The sequence below is a fragment of the Hipposideros armiger genome, unplaced genomic scaffold (genome assembly GCF_001890085.2).
Source record: "Hipposideros armiger isolate ML-2016 unplaced genomic scaffold, ASM189008v1 scaffold_23, whole genome shotgun sequence".
In the NCBI taxonomy this organism is placed as follows: domain Eukaryota; kingdom Metazoa; phylum Chordata; class Mammalia; order Chiroptera; family Hipposideridae; genus Hipposideros; species Hipposideros armiger.
Genome location: NW_017731373.1, coordinates 4,554,908 through 4,576,484, shown reverse-complemented (window position 1 = coordinate 4,576,484; position 21,577 = coordinate 4,554,908). Strand labels below are relative to the sequence as shown.

The window sequence follows — 21,577 nt, the reverse complement described above, 5'->3', positions numbered from 1 at the left end:
AAAAACAATAACTTCTTCAAATCTAAGTTCTCTCTCACTTTTTCTCTTTTCCCTCTTTTAAAACCCATTCAATATGTTTTGAATGCCTATTGTGTGACAAGGCACCAAAGTTCCTGGAATTTATAGACTCGAGAGAAATATACACAATGATCTAATTATCGCACAAATATATACTTATACGCTGAAATAAAAGCTATAAAATTATAAGACAGGGAGACTTGCCTTTACATAGATATGCTGAAACCTGAAGGACAAGTGAGCAGAGATGAGTGGGAGGTAAGCGGGAAGGCACTGTAGGCAGAGGAACAGCATGAAACAGGAGCAAGGCACAGATGGAGGCAGTGTCTGGAGGTAAGGAGGGAGGGAGACAGACGGTGTCGCTTCTAGAGTGTAAGATGGGGCCAGAAGTGGGCAGGAACCAGATCACGTGGGGCCTACAGGTTGTGCAAAGGATTTAGGTCTTGTGGTCATTACTCAACCATCCTTTTGTAAAGTTGTCTGTTCTTATTCATTGATTGTGTTAGATAGCTCTATATCTATATCTATCTAGATCTATATCTACATCTATAGCTACAGCTACATCTATAAAACACTATATAAGTTAAGGTGTTGATTTGATACTTAAATATTGCAAAATGATTACTACCATAGCATTAGCTAACATTGCCACCCCATAACATAATTATCATTTCTTTTCAAAGTCTACTCTCAACAACTTTCAAGTACATAATACAGTATTACCTACATTCACCATGCTATACATTAGATCCTCAGAACTTGTTAATCTTATAACTGTAAGTTTGCACCCTTTGACCAATAGCTCCCTATTTCCCTCTCTTTTTAAAAGAAAGCCAATATGGGGAGAAAGAAAAACCAAGAACAAAAACACATTTGCATCCAACCCAGGCAAGTCATTAATAGTGTGTGTCCAACAATAAATATGATGGCCTTGCAGTTACCAGTGCATTGGAGTTATGTTTAACATTACACGTTACCCTTCTAATGTAGTTCTTTCACATAAAATTCTAGCATTCAAGCCACCACAGTTGGTTAGTATAAAAAGTTTCTTAAATGACTATATCAGCCATGTCCTTGTAAATAATACAATGCTTTGTTATTAATTACATTAACTACATTTTACAGTTGACCCTTAACAACACAGGTTTGAACTGTGTAGGTCCATTTATAAGATTTTTTTTCAATAATTACTGTAAATGTGATTTTCTGAGTAACATTTTCTTTTTTCTAGCTTACTTTATTGTAAGGATAAATATATAATACATATAACATACAAAATGTGGGTTAACTGTTTATGTTATCAGTAAGGCTTCTAGTCAATAGTAGGCTGTCAGTACCTAAGTTTTTGGGGGAGTCAAAAGTTATATATGAATTTTTGACTGCTTGGGGGTCAGCACCCCTAATCCCTGCATTGTTCAAGGGTCAACTGTAGTTACATTAGACCAGAGTTTTCAATCTACAGCAGAACTGTGATCAGTAAAGACCAAGAATCATGGAATAAAACAAACTAACTGTTCTACGTGTTTGCCGTTTCTCCCCTGTAAAACATAATACATTTTATTATGCTGAGGCAAAATGTAGTATAAACCATGGTTTATACAGGCATGTTCTTTTTAGACATTTCTACTACTCCTGCCTATCTCTCTTTAAATGAAAAACAAAATACAACTATGGTCAGATATAGTATACATCTATCCTTGTCATTTTATGTAATAAATATATCCTAGCTCTGAGTGTATCCTTAGAAAACTGCCAATAACTGAGTTATGATATCAAATCTAACTATCAATATTGCATACATTTCCCAGAGAAATATAATTAAGACAGGGATGTCAAGGTTTAAAAAATGAGAAAAAAAGAGGATAAAATAATTACTGCCTATTCTGAGGTACTCCACAGTAATGTTGAATTCTAGTGAATTTCTGGGCGAAGCTCTGTTTCTGCTTTAATCGGTGGGCTTAGCTAATGTTAGAAAGTAGTATTGTTTCTCCACTTTCTTATTTATATTCACTACATTTATTTTCCTACGAAAATGTCTTTGAGATAGATGGAGAAATCATGTGCAGTCATATGTGTGCATCAAAATGCAGGAACCTAAACATTTAAAGTGTGTGTGTACACACACACACACACACACAGAGGAACCTCACAGTGTCACTATTGATGATGCAGCAGTCATAAGGGGTCTAAGCATTTATATCTCAAAAAGACCTCAGTATGAAATAGCTTTAAATATAAGGAAGGGATGAAACAGGCGGTGTTAGAGGGAAGCTGTATTGAAAGGCTGCCTTTGCATTTGGAAATGAAGCTTGGGGAGGAATGAATCAATCGATGCGTGACTAATGGTAGTTTGCATATGGGGACCTCATAAAATTCACGCCTGCAGAGGCTGTTTCTGTCGCTGCTTGATACACCGCCTTTACTTTGCCGCCACAGCCCAGGCCGATGTGCCTGCTGCTGCAGCTTCCCGTGAAAGCCCACTGTTTGAAGCTGCACTTGCCTGCGTCCCATAAGGGTTCTCATGCTACAGAGTGGTCCAGGAGGGCCAACCAGGCAGCAGCGCAGGCTGTTGGGTGACAATCAGACCGCTAGTGAGCAGTTCATTTAGCAACTACTTTACCGTTCCCAAATCGCGTTCCCCTGTTTTGCTTCCCTAATTTAAAACTTGTTTTGGCAAATTCCATTTGCTATTGAGAAATCTGCCTTTTGCATCTCAAACATTGTTTTGATTTAACCTTCAGCGTTTTAATCTCCCCATCCCTCTTCTCTCTGGCTTTCTATCTAGCTGTGCAGGTTTTGCCCATTCTGCTGCAGGCCCGCCCCGATGGCATTTCGCCCACACTAAGCAGTGAGGCAGCGTGGCTTTCACAAGCTGCGTGATTTCGGCTTCCTACATTAACTTACCTCCTCTGTACCTGAGTTGTCTCATTTAAGAGCTGTTTGCAGATTTGCACATTCACACTGTGCAATTTTTTGAGCTTGTCTGTGATGACTCTTTAGAAATCCTTTTTGGCTTACTGATGAGTTATTTAGACTACGTCTGAGTTTCAAAAATGGTTCTGACCAAAGTTTTCAGTCCACTACACAGCTGTGTGATCAGTAAAGACCCAGGCTTATCAAATAAACATAAAATCACCGCTCTCTCTGCTTCCAGTCTCTCCCCTGCTAATTCATGCTGAGGCTGCTGCCAGACTGCTCTCCTGGAAGTATAATCGTGACCATTTTACTGCACGCACTCCTTAAGGATAAATTTAAATCTCGACAACCTAGCTAGCATTCATGGCCGTCAGCAATTGGGCTCCAACCTGCTTTTCCAGACGCCCCTCTTGTGTTGCCCTTTACGGACAAATGCAAGCCCAGTGTTAGCCTCTCACCTCCCTGTGCGTTTGGCCTTTGACCCGAGATGTGTCTGCTTGTCCGAACCTTACATTCCAGCTGAGATGCCATGTGTTCTATGAAGTCCTCCCCCACCCCTGCCAGGAGTCATCCCTGCCTCCTTTCAATTCCCATAGCCCTTAAGAGTAGGTGTCTCTTAACACTTACCACCTTCTACTCTATATCCTAAGTGTTTGTGTGCATGCTGTGTCGACTAGATGGTAAATGGCATAAGGGTAGAAGCCTCCTCTCAGATATTTTTGCATAATCACCACGCCCACCCCAACTGACTAATAATGTGCATGTAGTAGGTATTTCATAACTATTTGTTGAATGAGAGAATGCCAATTTGTAGGTGTACCAGGCTGCTGTTTTGAGTCAAAGGAATATTCTACCAGGGTGTTTGGACCATCCCATCACTCTGCATTTACCATCCACAACAACAGGGGTGAGTCTTAGTTGGCTGTGATGTGACCTAAACATTACATGGGTAGGGAGAATACACATATGTTCTTTAAATCTCAATAACAGAAGTGGAAAAAACATTTATAGCTCGATAATTTGACTTTATGATAAGGTACTCACCATAAGTATTTTAAGACCATGTATTCAGCAACTGCTTTACCTTTCCCAAGTATTTCAAAAACATGAAATAACATAGTAACTGCCTGTCCTTCCGAAGCTCAGCCTAGCAGACAGATATCAGTTGAGCCCCTACTAAATGACAAGCACTGAGGACATGAAGGGGAACCAGATCCAGTTCCTCCCCTAAGAGGGACAGTGTAGTACTGGAGCCAGAATCATCTGTACCCGAAAGTGAGTAAAAACACTGAGCTGTCTTTAAGACCAAGGTGCTGTGGTACTACAGAGAAGGGAGCATTAAGTTGGCAAGAGGAGGAGAGAATACTTTATAGAGGAGACAGCCAAATGTCATGGAAGGAACTTTGGAATTAAACACACCTATGTTTTCATCTTGGCTCTGCTATGTGCTAGCTGTATGACCTTGGATGAACTGCTTAAATTGTTGAAACTTGGTTCTGTAGCTGTAAAATGAGGATATTACCTGCTAGAATCTCCATAAAAATGAAAAGAGAGGATGCATGTAAAGTGTCTGATGTAGAATTTAGCATATATTACCTGCTCAATAAATTTTAAAAAGGAAAGGGTGGAAGGATTTATACTGGGTCACAAAAGAAAAGGGTCTCTCTAGGTGTTCAGGCTGCCATGTCTTTGCAATTGAGAGAATATGTGGCTAGAGTGTTTGCCAAGACTTAGTTGGGTGAGACTGCTCTGTGTACCATCCTACTTAAGAGCCTTCCTCCACAGCCTCGCTGAGCGGTCAACGGGCCCAAGGGTCTTTCCTTCGCCTCCCTCTCCTGCAAGCTGACTAGTACCATAAGGAAACCCGTCTCGAGGGTGACTAACAACAAGTGGTGTTGTTTTTTTCTCTCTCTCATTCTTTCATTTTCTTAATCCACTAAATGCCTTCTATGATCAGGTACTGTATGAGTGGCTGGATAGAGTAGTAACAAAACAGACATGGTCACTACCAAACCTAGAGAGGAAAACAGATATAAACACATAAATTAAAATATCTATAATTGCAGCTCATGCTATGAGAGTGATATGAAGGAAGCAATCAGAATACAGTGACAATGTTCACAGTGGTCAGGAAGTAGCCCGGCTGAAAAGGCCAGGTGGGCCAAGCAGATCCTCGGCCTTGGGGGTTTAGACTACTGAACACAAAGGGAGAAAACAGGGGCATTTGGGAGCTGCCTCACCTGCTTCTTCAACGTTTCCTAAGTCCCATGAGACCCTACCAGCCCTTTATAATAACCTCTTTTTTTTTTTTTTTACCTGAACTAGTTTGAAAGGGTTTCATTTTCTAGAACAAGTAGTGAGTGCCTAGTGGCAACATCAGTAGCTAGGGCTGAAAATAAAGACAATAAAGTCAAATATTTAGTCCAATTGGCAAAGGGGAGAAACGGACAATTTTAAAGATAAACCCAGTTAGCATGTGTATCACAGATGGGAGAAGAGAGGCCCATGAGCCGTGTTCTCGTGCCTCTTCTAGCACTCATATTGCCATAATTATTTACTTAGGTGGCAGTTTGCCCCACTGGGATGTGAGATCTCGCGGGACAGGGACCATATCTTTATAGTCACAGATATGGAACAATGGGTGGCATTTGGTAGATGATTCATAAATGTTTGTTGAATAAATGAGTGAATGACTGAATGAACAAAAGGAAGTAGGAAGTCTAGTAAGATGGTTACTAAAATATTCCAGTTCTATTTAACCATTTTTCCAGTGTATCTCTGTAATTCAGCATAAAGTGTTACACAGTACTAACAAGTATTGAAGCCCCAGGTGTATGGAGTACCTCCTAGGTCCCAGGAACCACGTGAATATGGCTGGTCCTGGGCTTGAGGTGCTTGCAGTCTTGGAGGTGAGCTTAATCTTATCCCCTACAATAAGCAGAGCAATCAAGCAGCCAGCAACCTTCTTTTCGTACCAGTCAGAACCAGAGTTATTGATGGGTTTGCCATTCCTGCAACTTTGAAAGGAATTTTATAATATAATCAGTTTTGGTCCCATTTCTAAGGCTGAGTTGTTCAGAGATGCCTTAAAGACAGCTCATCTGTGTATATTTGGCTTCACTTGCTGAGCCGCTAATATTATCTTCACACTAATGAAGGCAGCTCTCCTGAAAATCTTCTTGGGGAAGAAAACACTCTTTGCAGACCAGTACCTTTACATCATGGATAATTCTATAATTTAATTGCCTTGCCTCGCATCCACTTCCTGCCAGCAAAAAAATATGCATGAGGTATTGTCATGTTCTACTTGGCTGACTTTTTGGGAATTAACACCAGGGGTACAAATCAAAATTAACCTTTTTTTTTTTTTTTGGCAGGAAATCAAGATAAGAAGGGATAACGAAGATTTGAAGGTGGGGGGAAAATGCAGTTCTCATAGAATCGTGGGAAGTTTAAAGTAGGGCTTAGAGATAGTCTAGCTGTGCCTTCTCAAATTTTGAAGTACATTCAAATCACCTGGGGACCTGATTACAATTCAGATTCTGATTCAGGAGTTTGGGGTGGAGCCCGAGATTCTGCATCTCTAACAAGCTCCCAGGTGATGTAGATGCTGTTCAAAGATGTAGCAGGCAGAACAATGCCCTGCCAAAGATATCCATGCCCTAGTCTCCTGGAACCTGTGAATATGTTAGGTTATATGGCAAAGTAAGTGTGCAGATAGAATTGAGGTAGTTAACCATCTGACCTTGAGATGGGAGGTTACCCTGGATTATCCCAATGGGCCCAATGTAATCACAAGGGTCCTTACAAGTAGAAGGAGGAAGACAAGAGGCAGTGTCAGAGTGATGCAATGTGAGAAAGACTTGACCAGCCAGTGCTGAGTGTGAAGAAGAAGTGGACCATGAGCCAAGGGATGCAGGCAGCTCCTAGAAGCTGGAAAAGGCAGGAAAAGCAATTCTCCCCTACAGCCGCCAAAAAAGGAATGTAGCTTTGTTGACACCTTAATTTTAGCTCAATAAACCTATGCAGGCTTCTGAGCTCCAGAACTGTAAGGTAATCAATTTGTGCTGTTCGAAACCACCATGTTTGTGGAGATTTGTTACAGCAATGGGAAATTAACACAACGGACACCGCACTCTGAGGAACAAAGGTCTACTTTCCTCTTCCTAATATGGAGATGTCTTTCCCTTTCCCTCGAACTGTCTGCTTTTCAATAATATACCTTTCAGAGGGCAGCTCTCTCCCCATACACACATGTTTTGAGGGAATTCTAACTGTTCATTCATTCAAGCTAGATTTGGTAAGAGAAAGTGAGATAAACCTGACAGTCTTTGTCCCCAATGAGCTGACAAAACAGTAGAAAAAAAAGGTAAAGTCGTAAGTAACAACTAGCTCAAGAGTCGTTCTGACAACGAAATCCCTCTGAATCTCACCTGTTCTCCATTCTTTCTTTCACTGCAGGTTCCCTTTGCCTTTCACCTGGACTTTGGTAAAAGCCTTCTAACTGCTGAGTTGTCGGAAAAGTCATGACATATTTTTTCTGTTTTTCGTTGCAAAAATGCATCATGACTTTTCCGAGAACCCAACAGATTCCCTGGCTTGGTTTCTCCTCTTCCCAACCCATCTGCAACAACCACTGCACAATTCACCTCCCCAGAGTATCCGAGTATGTTCACTGACTGGGGGATGGAGCTGGCAATGAGAAAGAATTTGAAGAGAGGAAAGACAGGAGATAAATTATGAAACAAAGCCCCAGAGGAAATGAAAAAAAAAAAGTATCGAAACTCACATGAAAAAGCAAGCTTTGGAAAGGGGTGGTGGTGGTGGTTCTCTTTCATTCTCAGACTTCTGAGAAAGGAGGAAAGGATAGAAAGGAAGAGTGAAGAAGATACAATAAAAATTTGAGATTGTGAAGAGGAAAATTTCAGGAAATTATTTCCTCTGCGTGAGAGTTTTAGAGTTTGCTTTGGGCTAAAAAAGTGGGAAAAGGTTTAGAGTGGCTTCTTGGGAATGTGATAGGAAATGGCCTAGATGAATGAAAGACTGGAGGCCCACTAATTCTAGATAAGTTGTTGTGGAGCCAGTTGGCATGGCTTTCCCTAGTGATTCTCAATAAGCCAGAAGCAGGAGCAGAGAAAAGGAATGATCCAAGGTTATAAACCGTAAGAAACATAGTGACAGATCCAAAGGCTCAGGGATATGAGGGCTGAGAATCATTAAGGGAGCCGATTAAGGCATCTGTGGTGTGTGAAGGGGGACAACGGGCTGGAAGACGAGAGAAAGGCTAAGGGATGAGAGATCCTGTGGAGAACAAAGAGCAGATGTTAAAGAAGAGAAAGATCGATGATAAGGAGGATGTGGGCAGAAAGGGGATGTTAGATATTGCCAATCCTGGATCCTTGTTCCACTTTCAGGGGTGTAAGTATAATATTTTTTCTAAAGACTAGTGCTTCACTTTTTTTTCAAGGAAATAAAGTATTCCCCAGAATTCCATGTTTTATGTAGTAAACATCTGCTCTTCAGCAGTTTTTCATAAGCTGTGCTTCCCAAGCTTTTCCCACCCTGAGCAAGCTCCTCTGAGGGTATCCTATTGAAATGTGGTCCTGTACACGAAGCACGTTGTTACAGAGATGGCTGGATCACAGCAGAGGACTGTGGGGCCTGCCTGTCATGGTTGGGCCCTATATTTCCATTAGAAGAATCTAAGATGGCATTAGCACTTTTAGGGGCCACCATCAATTACTGCCTCAAATGGAGCTTATTCTCCTACTGACATACCCTGAACTGCTTCTGTGACAGGTGTCCCGTCCTATACTTGTGTAGTGATTAGAATGCAAGGGTAGGATTTTGCATTCATCTTTGATAAATTTCAATCTGTAAGTTCCAATGCATCACTCTAGTTGGCTATTATCTTTTAGAAGCTTGCTTTTTGCCACTAAAAACAGGGAATTCATTAAGTATTCCTTCCAATTTTGTATCATTTTAAAAATTAGTTAAGGGGCTGGCCAAGTGGCTCAGTTAGTTAAGAGTTGGCTTGGGAGCATGAGCGCTGAGCAGCAGGGCCGCCGGTTCGGTTCCCACATGGGCCAGTGATGCTGCGCCCTCTACAGCTAAGATGATGAACAACAGCTCGACCTGGAGCTGGGCTGCTGTGAGTTGCCGGCAATGGCATAGGCTGCAGCGGGGCTGCAGTGGGTGCTGTGAACTACCTGAGTGGCCGGCAGCCAGTGTGAGCAGCTGGCAGCTGAGGAGAGTTGTTGTGAGCCTCCATGAGCAGCCGTCCAATGGCCGGTGACCCATCTGCCTCAGCTGGGAAGAGCGCAGTGATCATAAAAAACCAACATGGGCCAGTGAAGCGATGTCCTCCACAACTAGACTGAAGAACAAAAGGAGCAACTTGTCTGTTCCCCCTCCCCGATTCCCCAACACTGTTCCCCTCCCCCCCAATCACCCAATAAAATCTTAAAAAATAAATAAATAAAAATTAGTTAACATCTTCCATATCTTGTCCAAATTGTTGATTTGGAGTTGGGGTGGGCCAGAGCCAAAGTACAGAGGCCAGAGTATTGCCACGAGAACTTTCCTCCAAATTGATATTGATTTTTTAATCCATGTTATTTGTTTGTTTTTTTTTGAAGCTGAGCCATCCGGCCACCAGTCCATGTTATTTGTTTATTCATTCATTCATTCATTCATTCAGTCAGTCATCACGCCCACACAGTGCTAGAAGTTGAGCTATACGTAGTGACAGATACAACCCCTGACCCGCTTTGGAGTTGATAGTCTAGAAAGACAGGTGTTGGATGAGTGTTATAGAAGGGGAAGTAAAGACGCTTTGGGTGCCTGGAACAGGGGGACCTATCCTAATCTAGAGAGTCAGGGAAGTTCCCACGAAGGATTGATAGTCACTTAAATTGAGGCTGAGGTTGTGAGTAAGACTAAGACGGCAGAGTCCCAGGAAGTGGAGAAGAGATGGCGTATTCCAGGAAGAATATATGACAGCTACTAATAGACAGGACTAGAAGCACATTCAAAAGAACGAAGCTTCATGCTTGTTGGATCATTAAAGGTTACAAGGAAGGGGATTTTAGAGGAACTTGGATCAACAAGGCATTGGCAAAAGTGTGCAAGGCCTGCAAACCATCTTCTAATCTTGAGCCTTATTCTAAGGGCAAGCCATTGATGGGTTTCACTCAGAGGAGTGTGATATTTGCATATTTCTGAAGGTCATTGTGGTTTCTATGTGGACACAAACACACACATATATATATATACATACATAGGTATACATACACAAGTATATATCAAATAGTTGCTTTCAGTAGCAGTTGCCCCTCTAACCTCTATTGAGACAAGTTATGGGCTTAATATCCATTTCATTTCACGCATTTAGCTAGCAGGTTATTCAGCGTATATCTGCATGTTTTCTATCATTGTGTTTGATTCTTCCTCATATTTTCCCAGAACCACCAGTTAGACTTGCACATACTTTAGGGCAGGGTGAGCACTTGAGGCCACTGGAAGTCTGTTTTTAACCAGCCTTATTACACCCCCACAGTATTAGGACCTAGGTAAATACTTTTCGGTAAAATCCATATTTGGATTTATTAGTAAAGACAAAAATGGCAATGTTCTTTTCATAAGATATTTTGCTTTTAATCAGGATAGAAAAGCAAGCTAGTTTTAATTTATCTTCTGCTTCTAAAGTAGACTATTCAGTCAAAATCTTTCCTTCTTTTCTTTGGATTTAAGGTCTTCACGTGGGTGGGGGAGGGGAAAGGTAATTATTGACATCCACTCTCCTGTGGATTTTTTTTCTCACTCATTCACAGAACTTTTCAGATAAAGAGTGCCATAAACGTGTAAGTCACTAATACCCTTTAATCAATACCAGAATAAAGGAGCTAATTACCTTTTAGTCAATACCAGAATAAAGGAATTAAGTTAATCTCTAAACTATATCAACACTGGCTACTTCTTCACTGAGGCATGAAGGAAGGAGACCACCTGAACATCATAAAAACCAGGAACGCACTCTCTTTTTGGAGGAAGTGTGTTTGTTCACTCACAAACTATTTTTTTATTTTAATAGGCTGGCCAATTTTTAAAGAGGCATGCTGGTTTAAACACCAGTAAAAATTGTCATCTGACTGACCAGATCTTGTTTTCCCAATGATGTTGAATTTGTTTGCTTGCTTTTCTTCTAAAGGCAGTAAACAGAATTAAAGCTAGTTTGTGCATTCCGCCTCAGTCAAATAACTAAAATTACAGTTTGAGCCAATAGAACATAAAAAAGAAAATTAACAAATGTCCACCCATGGATGAGTGGATAAAGAAAATGTGGTATATACATATAATGAAATATTATTCAGCCTTTAGAAGGAAATACAGTAATACCTTAGTTTGCGAGCATAATACTTGTCCCAAACCTGGAAGGCATGCTCTGGTTCCTCCGCCCTTCTTCCTAATAGCTGAGAATTATCATTATAAAATCATGGCTCAATTATTAACTAAATATTGATTAACAAATATTTGGGGGCATAAAGTCTATGATATTACTATTATAGAAGCTATTAAACACAAATAAATTAAAAGGCCACTTGTGCTTATAAGAAGCTTGTAATCAGGTTGTAGAGAAATCATAGAGAAAAAGCAGTTTTAATAATAATAAAAGCAGTGTACTTTTAAGTGCTGAATCAATCCATTTATCTTTCTATTTACCTATCTAATTTATCTGGACAAGTTTTTAGCGCTCAGGGTCAGAAGAGAAGAAACCATTGCAGCCTTGTCATTTTTTTAAATCTGTGAAAAGGGAATAATTTACTATGAAGGATTATTGTGAAAAATAACTAGACTATTGGTAAAATACCCATAAATTCCAAGGGATTGCCAACAGAGGTAACTTTTTTCCTGCTGCCAAAGGTTTTAATTTTTGACATTTTCTTGTATTCTTTTGCATTAACCATCTATCTTACATACATACCTCTCGGTCACCGGACAAAAGGGTCTACAAATGAAAGAGTGGAAGGAGGGGGGGGGCAGGAGAAGCAGAACAGAAATACTCTGAATTCTAATCGTCCAGCTTGGAAAAAGCAATGTGATGGTAATCCTGCAACAGTAAATTTCTTCTTATCCCCTGAAACTGATGCTGACATTTCCATTTATTCATTCAGTTCCTTTAGATTCCTTGTCAAATCTCTTCTAGTTGCCAAGCAACAATAACAGCAGTTCTGTACATAAGCATTAGGCAATAACTATTGTCAGTGTCTCTCCTTTCTTTGAAAGATAAATTTAATGGCCCTTTCCTATGAGAAAAGGATGACAAAAACCTGTCCGTAGTGAAGCCTGAAAGCTGTGTGTGTGGCTTGTGTTCTTGCTGCTTGAATCCAACGATTGGGCTCAATTGACTTAAACACTCCTAAAAACTTATGAAATTAAGATGTGCCCCAAAGCTTGCATGGTTCGGTCTTTTTTTTTTTTTTTTAAGATTTTTATTGGGGAATTGGGGGATGGGAACAGTGCTGGGGAATTGGGGGAAGGGGAACAGACAAGTTGCTGTCCTTTTGTTCTTCAGTCTAGTTGTGGAGGATGTTGCTTCACTGGCCCAAGTTGGCACCATCATTGCGCTCTTCCCGGGCGAGGCAGATCAGTTGCCAGCTTCTGGACTCCGCTCACTGCGGCTGCTGGCCGCTCACGCTGGCTGCTGGCTACACACGGCAGCCCATGGCAACCCACTGCCACAGGGACTGCAGCCTACGCTGTCGCCAGCGACTCACAGCAACCCAGCTCCAGGTTGAGCTGTCGTTCAGCATCTTAGCTGTAGAGGGCAGTGTCACTGGCCCTCATATGTGGGATCCGAATCGGGGCCCTCTGGCGTCCCAAACCAGTTCTTAACCATCGCGCCACTCAGCCGGCCCGGTTCGGTCTTTTAAAACAACTGCTTATCATTAAAACTTGTCCCAAGTTCCATGAAATGAGTTCTCTATTAAATAGTTAATATTTTAAAGATGTACAATGACAGGTTTCTTCTGTACTTTCTCTGAGCCTGCTAAAAATCTCTTTAATCAAATGCTTGGGTTTTTCTGGCCATTCTCCACCCCACATGAAGACTTGAACTATATTTCGGCACTCTGTAAAACATAGATCAAGGCAGTTCCAGGAAAAGAATGAACAATTAAAAAGGGACATCTGCTTACCTGTTGTGAACAGACTCTACGGCACAGTCTATCTCAGCCATCGGCAGAAATGTTGAGACAACCCAGCCCTGTTCCCACTGTGGACAAGAGGCTCTTCTCCCCTCTTCTGTTCCTCCTTCATCATCTTAACAATTCTATATGATTATTGTTTACAACCCAATTTACCTCTATAACGTGAACAGCTCTAAAAGCTATTCACAGTAAGTGGCACAGCTCAGCAAGGATATTATAGACTAAGCTGTTCCTCATTTCCATAGCATCACATTTTCGAATCTTGCTTATTTTTCGTGAGGCTCAGCAACAGCTATCAAACTTTGAGAAAGTCAAGTCCAGTTTTGTGTTCCTTTTCTCATTTGGGCTTTTAATTTTGTTTTATTTCTAATCTCAGTTCTATGTGAATTTATATTTTATGTTAACTAGAGCTCCTTTCCCATGTTTTAAATTGTAAAGTAAACAGATGAGCTCCCCCAGATCCTTAAGAGTTTCTATGATTAAGAGATCAGAAAGCAGCTCCACATTTATTACTGTATTTGATGACTTTGTTACGTAGGTGTTATCATCACATCCAGTCTACAGACTAGGAAACTGAGGCCAGCAAAGTTAAGTGACTTGCTCCAGTCTGTGCTCAACTATTAATTAGGGAGCTACTAATGTCCGCCTGTCTCTACATCGCACACCTTTTCCTTACCTTCCTGGAGCTCACGTCCCAATTGTGCTGGCTCCTCTAGGTGGTTTAGGGACTGGTTATCAGTTGGAATTAGTTATCGGTCCAGAGCTGGGCACTTGCACACTAGTCCCATTTTACACACAAGGATCTCCTTTACTTTCTATCACTAAAGTTCATTGCTGAATTGTATCCTATTTACACTGATTTATAATAATGCATGAAAATATCTACCTAAAAATTTTATTTTGTCTATGCTAGTTCTAATAACCCTTTCTTATCAAGTAGAGAATTAGATCTAAAATTTTATAAATCAATTTAGCTTGGTACCCTAGTGTTTCACATGAGAAATAATGTAATAGTCACTACTTGAGTTCTATCGTTAGCTCATCTATGATTTTCGAGTGTTGACTTTCTTTAAAAATACGTCATTTAGAAAAAAGCTGTAAAAAGTGAATATGCCCCAAATATAAGATCCATGATTAGCCCCCAAATTTTGTGCTGGTATTTCTCCTTAACAAAATGACGATTTGGGCTATTTCTTCCCCACCTTCCCTCCCTCCCTCCCTTCCTTTAATTTTTTTTTTTGATACAGCAAGATATGATTGGTTACTCACCAAAAGACATCACTTGTTATCATGAAACCTACCTGAGACCACCTGTATTTGATAAGCATCTCATAAAAATGCTGCTTTTATGCAGAACCTCCTAAGTAACCTTAGTTTCTGTTTTTAGAAGTAATCTAAACTTGCTTTACTTAATAGCAAAGAGAGTACCAAAATGAGGTAACATTTCCATTAACCTATATTCCAGTTTTCAAGAAGGCCTGCGATTTTGCAAAATATCATGAATGGGAAATATAGTCTCTAAAGAACTTAACTATTCAAACAGGCATGTTCACCATCTGGTATCCATTCATTTATCTGATTCTAATTGAGGATCGATTATATGAAAGGCCCAGTCCCTGCCCCCAAGGAGCACACAGTCTTGCATGAGGAGAAAGACCACCAATGATCACAATACAAGGAGTAACGGCTGCATGCTGAATGCAGAGAATCCCACTGAAGCAAAAAGGACAACAGAGAAAGTACAAATGATTCAGATGGGGCAGGAGGAAGGAGAAAGAAGATATCTGAAAGGATTGTAAAAAAGGAGGAGAGTGAGGGTTGGGTCCCGAAGAGGACGTCTCAGACACAGGAAACTGCAAAGTCCTGGAGGCAGAAACAGTCAAGGTCAGGATGGCTGCTGTGCAGCAGGGTGTGTGTGGAGAAGTGGCAATAAATAAAGGTAAAGGTAGATGGGGGTCAGATCACACAGGAGATTGATCACACATGTTACACTAAGGAGACTGAACTTTGATTCCAACAATATTGCCATTTAAACCCTTATAGCTATAATCCAATAATATAAAGGTATTTTAAAATAAAGTCACAAAGAGTGTTGATTATAAATTTCAGTTGTCTTGGATATTAAACCTTAAGTTATTAGTTCCTCCTTTGCATTCATTAAAAGCTGCCTGAGGACAGAAATGACATACTCACCAAAGCACCTACTTCTTTTCGATTCATCCAATAGTAGACTCACCAGAGATGAATGATGAGCTCATTCGTCTCAAGGCTTTTATTGAGTATTTAATTTCCCACGGTACTTGACTAGATATTGTATAAGAACACTACATAGATCTATTCTCAGATCTCTAAAAGCTTATAATTTACAACATAGCAGTTGTTATTATTCTTAATTTTCAGAACTAAAATGTCATTGCTCTGTGTGACAGATTGAGAAACAAACTAATCATATAAAGGCCATAAAAGCTAATAACTAAAGGAAATAAATGTACTAAAATAAATCAATGTAAAATTATAAATGATCAGAATTTTCAGTTGTTTATTATGATTTATTTTATTGAGTTGAGAAATCTATTAACCTTTTGACATAGGAAGATGGAATTTACTAATGGAGTTAGAGGAGCTCTACTTTCATTGTCATGTGGATTGATAATATTTACAACTTAAATATCACCCTCTTTCAAAATAATGCCAACATTTGGATAAGTTACTGAAGTGCAGTAGCAAAACCACCATATACTGTTAATCTTCATATGCATATGTGACATTGATTATGGCAGGTGGATAATGTGGTGCCTAAGCCAATGCATGGAGCGTTCACACTGAACCTCTGTGGCCTGTGTATGACACATCAGCCTTCTTCCCCTTCCTGGCGTGATGCCACCTCTGTTTGAATAAGACACTCTGTCTTTGACTGCTGAGCCTATCCTATTGGTCTGTCTACCAGTTATAATTTGCAGGGAATCAATTGCTATGACTCTGTTTAAAGTGCTTTTCCTTCTCATAGCCCAACTTTAGGAGCTGTTCAATTCATTCATCCATCAACAGGCATTTGGAAAGGCGCCAGTCTTTGGTCAGCACTGTGGTGCCTGACTCAGTTTCTCCAACTTGGGAAAATCAAATCTCATCTGAGTATATTACTATGAGTCAGGGAGAATATGAAGCCATGATATAAAAGGGGCACATATTTCTGCTACTGTTTGCTTAATGGTCAGTAACTATAAACAGTTTTGTATTAAAATAGTATATGGAATATTTTATGAAATAGAATGGATAAAAAATGAGTACCAATTTTTAAGGGAACACATAAGACTCCAAAGAAATTGTATGTTGGTGGAAGTTGGTTTTGACAATGTCCGCAGATTTGGGGTAACAAGTTTTTTCTGACTTTGACTTTCACCTCAAGCCTCTGTGTCCTCACCAAACAGGAAAGTTACTTAATATGAAGATTTACAAAAACATGTACCATAGTAGTTGACAGAGGCAGGGCGAGCTTTTAAGAAAATATCACTCCAAGTCAGGCTTCTGCTTCAAACCTTTCAACAGCTACTTCTGCTCTTTGAATAAAGCCCTTCATGGCTCTGTCTTAGGTTCTAAACCTTTTGGGGCATGGACCCCCTTTGACAGACTGATGAAGCCTATGGGGTCCTTCTAAGAATAACGTCTGAAAATTTGTGAAATAAAATCCATATGATTACAAAGGAAACCACTCCTATTAAAATAAATTTAAAATATGAATGAAATAAATTTATGCAACAGTAACATATGTGCTTCTCTATCAACATCAAAGAATACAACATAGCACAGGTTCTATAACTACAGTAATTGTGAAGCAGTGATGAACAAACAATATTCAGGATATCTGCTACAAATGCAAATTGGTACGAAGATATTTGTGATTTCTAGCTGTGAAAGTCACAGGCACTCTTGCTACTACTGTAGGGTTTTTTTCCCTTTGCCTACATTCATGATTGAAGGAAATGCTAAACTTCATTTAGATGTTAGCGAAAACAAATGTATTTTTTTCCCATCCAAGTTCATGGACCCTAAATTCTACCCACAGATCCACTGTCGGTTCAGAAACACAGGTGAGGAGCCAAGAAGATGCTACCGACATGGGCTCCTGCCATGCTGTCTGATCTCATCTGACGTGGCCGCCCTACTTTCCTCTTGATAGTTATCGCTGTCTGAAACGACGGTATTCATCTATATGTTCTTCTGTTTATTCTCCGTTTCCCTCCCTGAAAGCGAGCTCCATGGAAGCAGGGACCTCATCTACATGTTCAGTGCCATATTCCAGCACCTAGAAAGGTGCTGTGTTTGGCACAAAGAAAGGATCTCATATATCTTTGCTGAATAAAAGAAAAAATAGTAAGGACTCCACAAATGTTACTTCTCTCAGCCTTCACTCTGTGTTTTAGGTACTGTGGGGATACAGAGGGATGAAAGGCAGACTTCCGTCCCTGAGTAGTTTATAGACTAGTGGAGGAGGCCTTGCGGAAGGTGGAGAGAGTTCTAGCCCAGGCTCTCCCACTCTGCTGTACGAACAGGGACAAACCCCTTCTAGGACCTCAGCTCCCTGGTGCCCGGTGAATATACTGGACAAATTTATCTCCATAGTCTCATATGGTTATGATCATTTAGAGCTAACCCTGCGAGGTAGCATATGTGACAAGTGAGGGACTGTGACTCTTAAGTGGAGGAAGCTTCACAGAGGAGACAGGACTCGGAAGGACTGTGAAGTGTCATCGGCTTCCAATCAAGGATGAGAAGGTGGGATTTTCTGAGTCGTGAACTCTCAGTGCTCAAAGAAACTTTAAAGGCTACGCAGCACAACCACTAGGTAAAGTTTTGGATATCTTTATATGAGGCCATTTCTAGAAACATAACATAATACCATAGCTCTTAGACACAACTAGTATGATGGTTAAGAGTATGAACTGTAGAATGGCACTGCTGGGTTTAATTCCCAGCTGTGTCGCTTACGAGCTATGTGAATTTAGGCAAATTACTTAACTTCTCTTTCAATTCCCTTCGCTACGAAATGAAAATAATAATAGTATGAACTTTTTAAGGTTGTGACCGAGTTTAAATGAGAAAATGGATGTAATATGTCTAACACATTCAGTAAAGGCTACTTATGATTCTGTTAAATGATTCTCTAGTGTGTCAAACTTACTATATATCCCCCAAACCATTTTTCCCTTCTTCCATTGTAATTGAGGTTTTACCAGCTAGCAACTACATTATTCAGTCTAGAGCTTCTCCAAGCCTACATACAACTTTATCTTACCTTCTCTTTGACATTCACATGAGTATTGAGTTCAGCCATCTTGCTTCCAGTGGAATAAGCCCTATAAACAAGGGTGGGGGGGGGGGAAGAAAAGGTTAACTTTAAAGTGTTAAAATTGATTTCTCAATGTGTTACTTTTATGTTCGCTTCCAAAATAATAAACAATTTCATTCAGCTATAATCATAAATACCATTTTGGAATGTAAAAATACTTTCAAGCTAAGCACTTGTCTTGCATATGTTCTAAAAGCATGATACGATACTTCTAGAAGACAGTGTGAAATATTTTATTCATGCTGTATTGACATGAAAAATGACAGAGACAGATGGGTATGCACCCAAACTGTGTTTCTTCTTATTATGTAAAAGAAAGGTGGTCCAAAACACTGAGAGGAGGAAAAGTGTACCTATTAGAACTAAGCATTGTCATCACAATCCTTACTGTCCTAAAGCTTTTATCAGCCTCTAGTTAACATAACAAACATTTATTGAGTCTTTCTTGCATGTAACTGCATCATGCACTCGAGGAAAAAATACGAGAAATTATCTGAGATTTAAATATAAGAAATACTGTATACAGCAGTTTTAAAACTTGCTTTTTCACTTACAAACATATCATAAACATCCATACATATATACCTTCAACATACTTTTAATGACCATAAATTCGTGATCTTGAGTTTCAAATGGACCCTTAAAACTGCCCACAATCCTTCTGTTTCCCCAAATGCTTTAGGTTTTCTGCCTTTAGTGTCCAGTCTTCTTTGTGAATGGTCCACTCTGAGATCTGCATTCTTAACATAAAGCTGTGATGTTTTCTTTTTTCTCACCTGTTCTAAATCTTTCACCATTATTATGGAAGCTAGATCGTAAGTCTTTAATAGTTTCAATCTCTTTTTGAAATAGAGAACAAATGACTTAAAATGGGCAAACAGATTGTTCAGAAATTAGCAGCTAGGCAGGCCAAGATATCAATATACTACCTATTTGCATGTTTAATGCTTTTTGTCAATCAAGAACCACTGAGAGTTCTGGTCGAGATGGTGGAGTAGGTACACGCTGTGCTTACCTTCTCTCACAACCACATCAAAATTATAACGAAACTACAAAACAACCATCATTGAGAATCACCTGAATTCTTGCTGAACCAGAGCTCTACAACTAAAGACATACAGAAAAAGCCACATTGAGACTGGTAGGCAGGGTAGAGACATGGAACAGGCTGGTCCCACACCCATGTGTGACCATTAAAAATTGGCTGCTGAGGTCCCCCACGAAGGAGCAAGGGGTCCCAGTGCCACACCAGGCTCCCCAGCCCAGGGTTCCTGTGCCAGGGAGAGAAGTCCCCATAATTTTGGTTATGAAAACCAGCAGAGATTGTGGCTGAGTGGGACAGAGGGCAGCTGCACTCCCAGGCACTCCTCTTAAAAAGATCATGCATGGACTTACTTACTGATGGAATCACTGGCTCTAAGTTCCAGCACTGGGACAGCAGCTAGGAAAGCGACAGGAGCATATGGTGGGGAGGGGACGGGTGGGGTGGGATGGAAACTGAGTTGTCTGACTTCAGTACCAGGGTTGGAGGGGTTGCCTACTCTGGACAGAGGAGCTGGCGGAAGCCATTGTTTCTTTGTTGAGCCCTCCCCCTTCCCGGTGTGCAGATGCAGGCAGACACCATATCTGAGTCTCCTTCAAGCTGGCTGACAGCACTGGTTTGCCATGCCCTGGTGATTTGAGACCCCGCCCCATTCAACTTTCAGGCACACCAAAGCTGCTTCCAGTGGTTTTTTCATACAAACTGCCTGCCTTGGCTCATGATGTAGACTTTCCTAGGGTCTTTCAAAGGTTCACAAAACCCAAACTAGCAGCATCTGGCTTCAGTATGTCCCGTACCTCTGGCTGAGCAGCCCTAAGCCCAGCATTAGCGGCAATCAGCCCCGGTTCTCAGATTGGCCTCTCAAGGCACTTTGAAGTACAGCACAGGTGGTGGCCAACTGCACAGTGCTTTGTGGCTCCTGCTGGGTGGCCCCGGGTGGGGTATGGGCTGCAGCTGAACTCGACCTAAAGTGGGTTCCTTCCCAAGTGGCCCTGGGGCTGGTGTGCCGAGTGGCCAGCTTTTAAATGAGCTGGGGCAACACCCAGCTGCTTCCAAAAACGACACACCCAAGGGGCAGGCTAGGTAGGCACCAAAGCCCTGCTGAGGCAGATCATGCTCTGTAGGGTCAACCCATCTACTACAACTCCTCTACTGTAGTAATGGACAGTCCTGGACAGTCCTCACAACCAGTGAGCCCGAGGGTCAATCCCTCCCATTGATGTGCAAATAGCAGCCAAGGCTCAACTACAAGAGAAGGGCACACACAACCCACACAAAGGACACACTAGAGTGCATGGCTCAGGTAACCAAGAAGACTGCACCACTGAACCCCACAGCACACCTACTACATAAGGCCACTCTACTAAAACACAGCAGCCCTACCTAATATATAGAAACAAACACACTGAGGCGACCAAAATGGGGATACAAAGAAACATGTCCAAAATAAAAGAACAGAACAAAGCTCCAGAAAAAGAACTAAACAAAATGGAGACAAATATCTACCAGATGCAGAATTCCAAACACTGGCTATAAGAATGCTCAGTGATCTCAAGAATGCTCAATGATCTCAGAGAAAACTTCAACAAAGAGATAGGAGACATAAAAATGGAGATAAAGGGCCAGCCGAGTGGCGCATTGGCTAGGAGTTGGTTTGGGATGCCAGTTCTGAGCAGCAGAGTCCCAGTTCGGATCCCACATGAGGGCCAGTGACGCTGCGCCCTCTACAGGTAAGATGGTGAACAACAGCTCGACCTGGAGCTGGGATGCCGTGAATCGCCAGCGACGGCATAGGTTGCAGCCCCTGCTGCAGTGGGCTGCCATAAGCTACGGTGAGTGGCCAGCAGCCAGTGTGAGCTATCAAGAGCTGCCATGAGTGGCTGTCCAGTGGCCGGCGACCGATCTGACTCACCCGGGAAGAGCGCAATGATAATACCAACATGGGCCAGTGAAGCAACGTCCTCCACAACTAGACTGAAGAGCAAAAGGACAGCAACTTGTCTGTTTCCCTTCCCTGATTCCCCAACACTGTTCCCCTCCCCCAAT

The 21,577-nt window shown here is 41.2% G+C and overlaps 1 protein-coding gene across 8 annotated transcripts in view; it reads right to left on the bottom strand.

Annotated features, from left to right (window-relative positions):
• The window catches only part of SPATS2L (spermatogenesis associated serine rich 2 like), a 160,398-nt gene that overhangs the window by 57,408 nt on the left and 81,413 nt on the right, over positions 1-21,577 (bottom strand). For 4 of the 8 annotated variants that reach the window (XM_019635670.1, XM_019635673.1, XM_019635672.1 and 1 more), the window contains 2 exons: positions 18,436-18,496; positions 223-345 (listed from right to left, as the gene is read on the bottom strand). In XM_019635670.1, the coding sequence (XP_019491215.1) occupies positions 223-345; positions 18,436-18,474 (162 nt within the window). In that variant the 5' untranslated portion in view covers positions 18,475-18,496. The remainder of the gene's footprint in view (positions 1-222; positions 346-18,435; positions 18,497-21,577) is intronic. The other 4 variants (XM_019635669.1, XM_019635675.1, XM_019635674.1 and 1 more) reach the window with 1 other exon arrangement.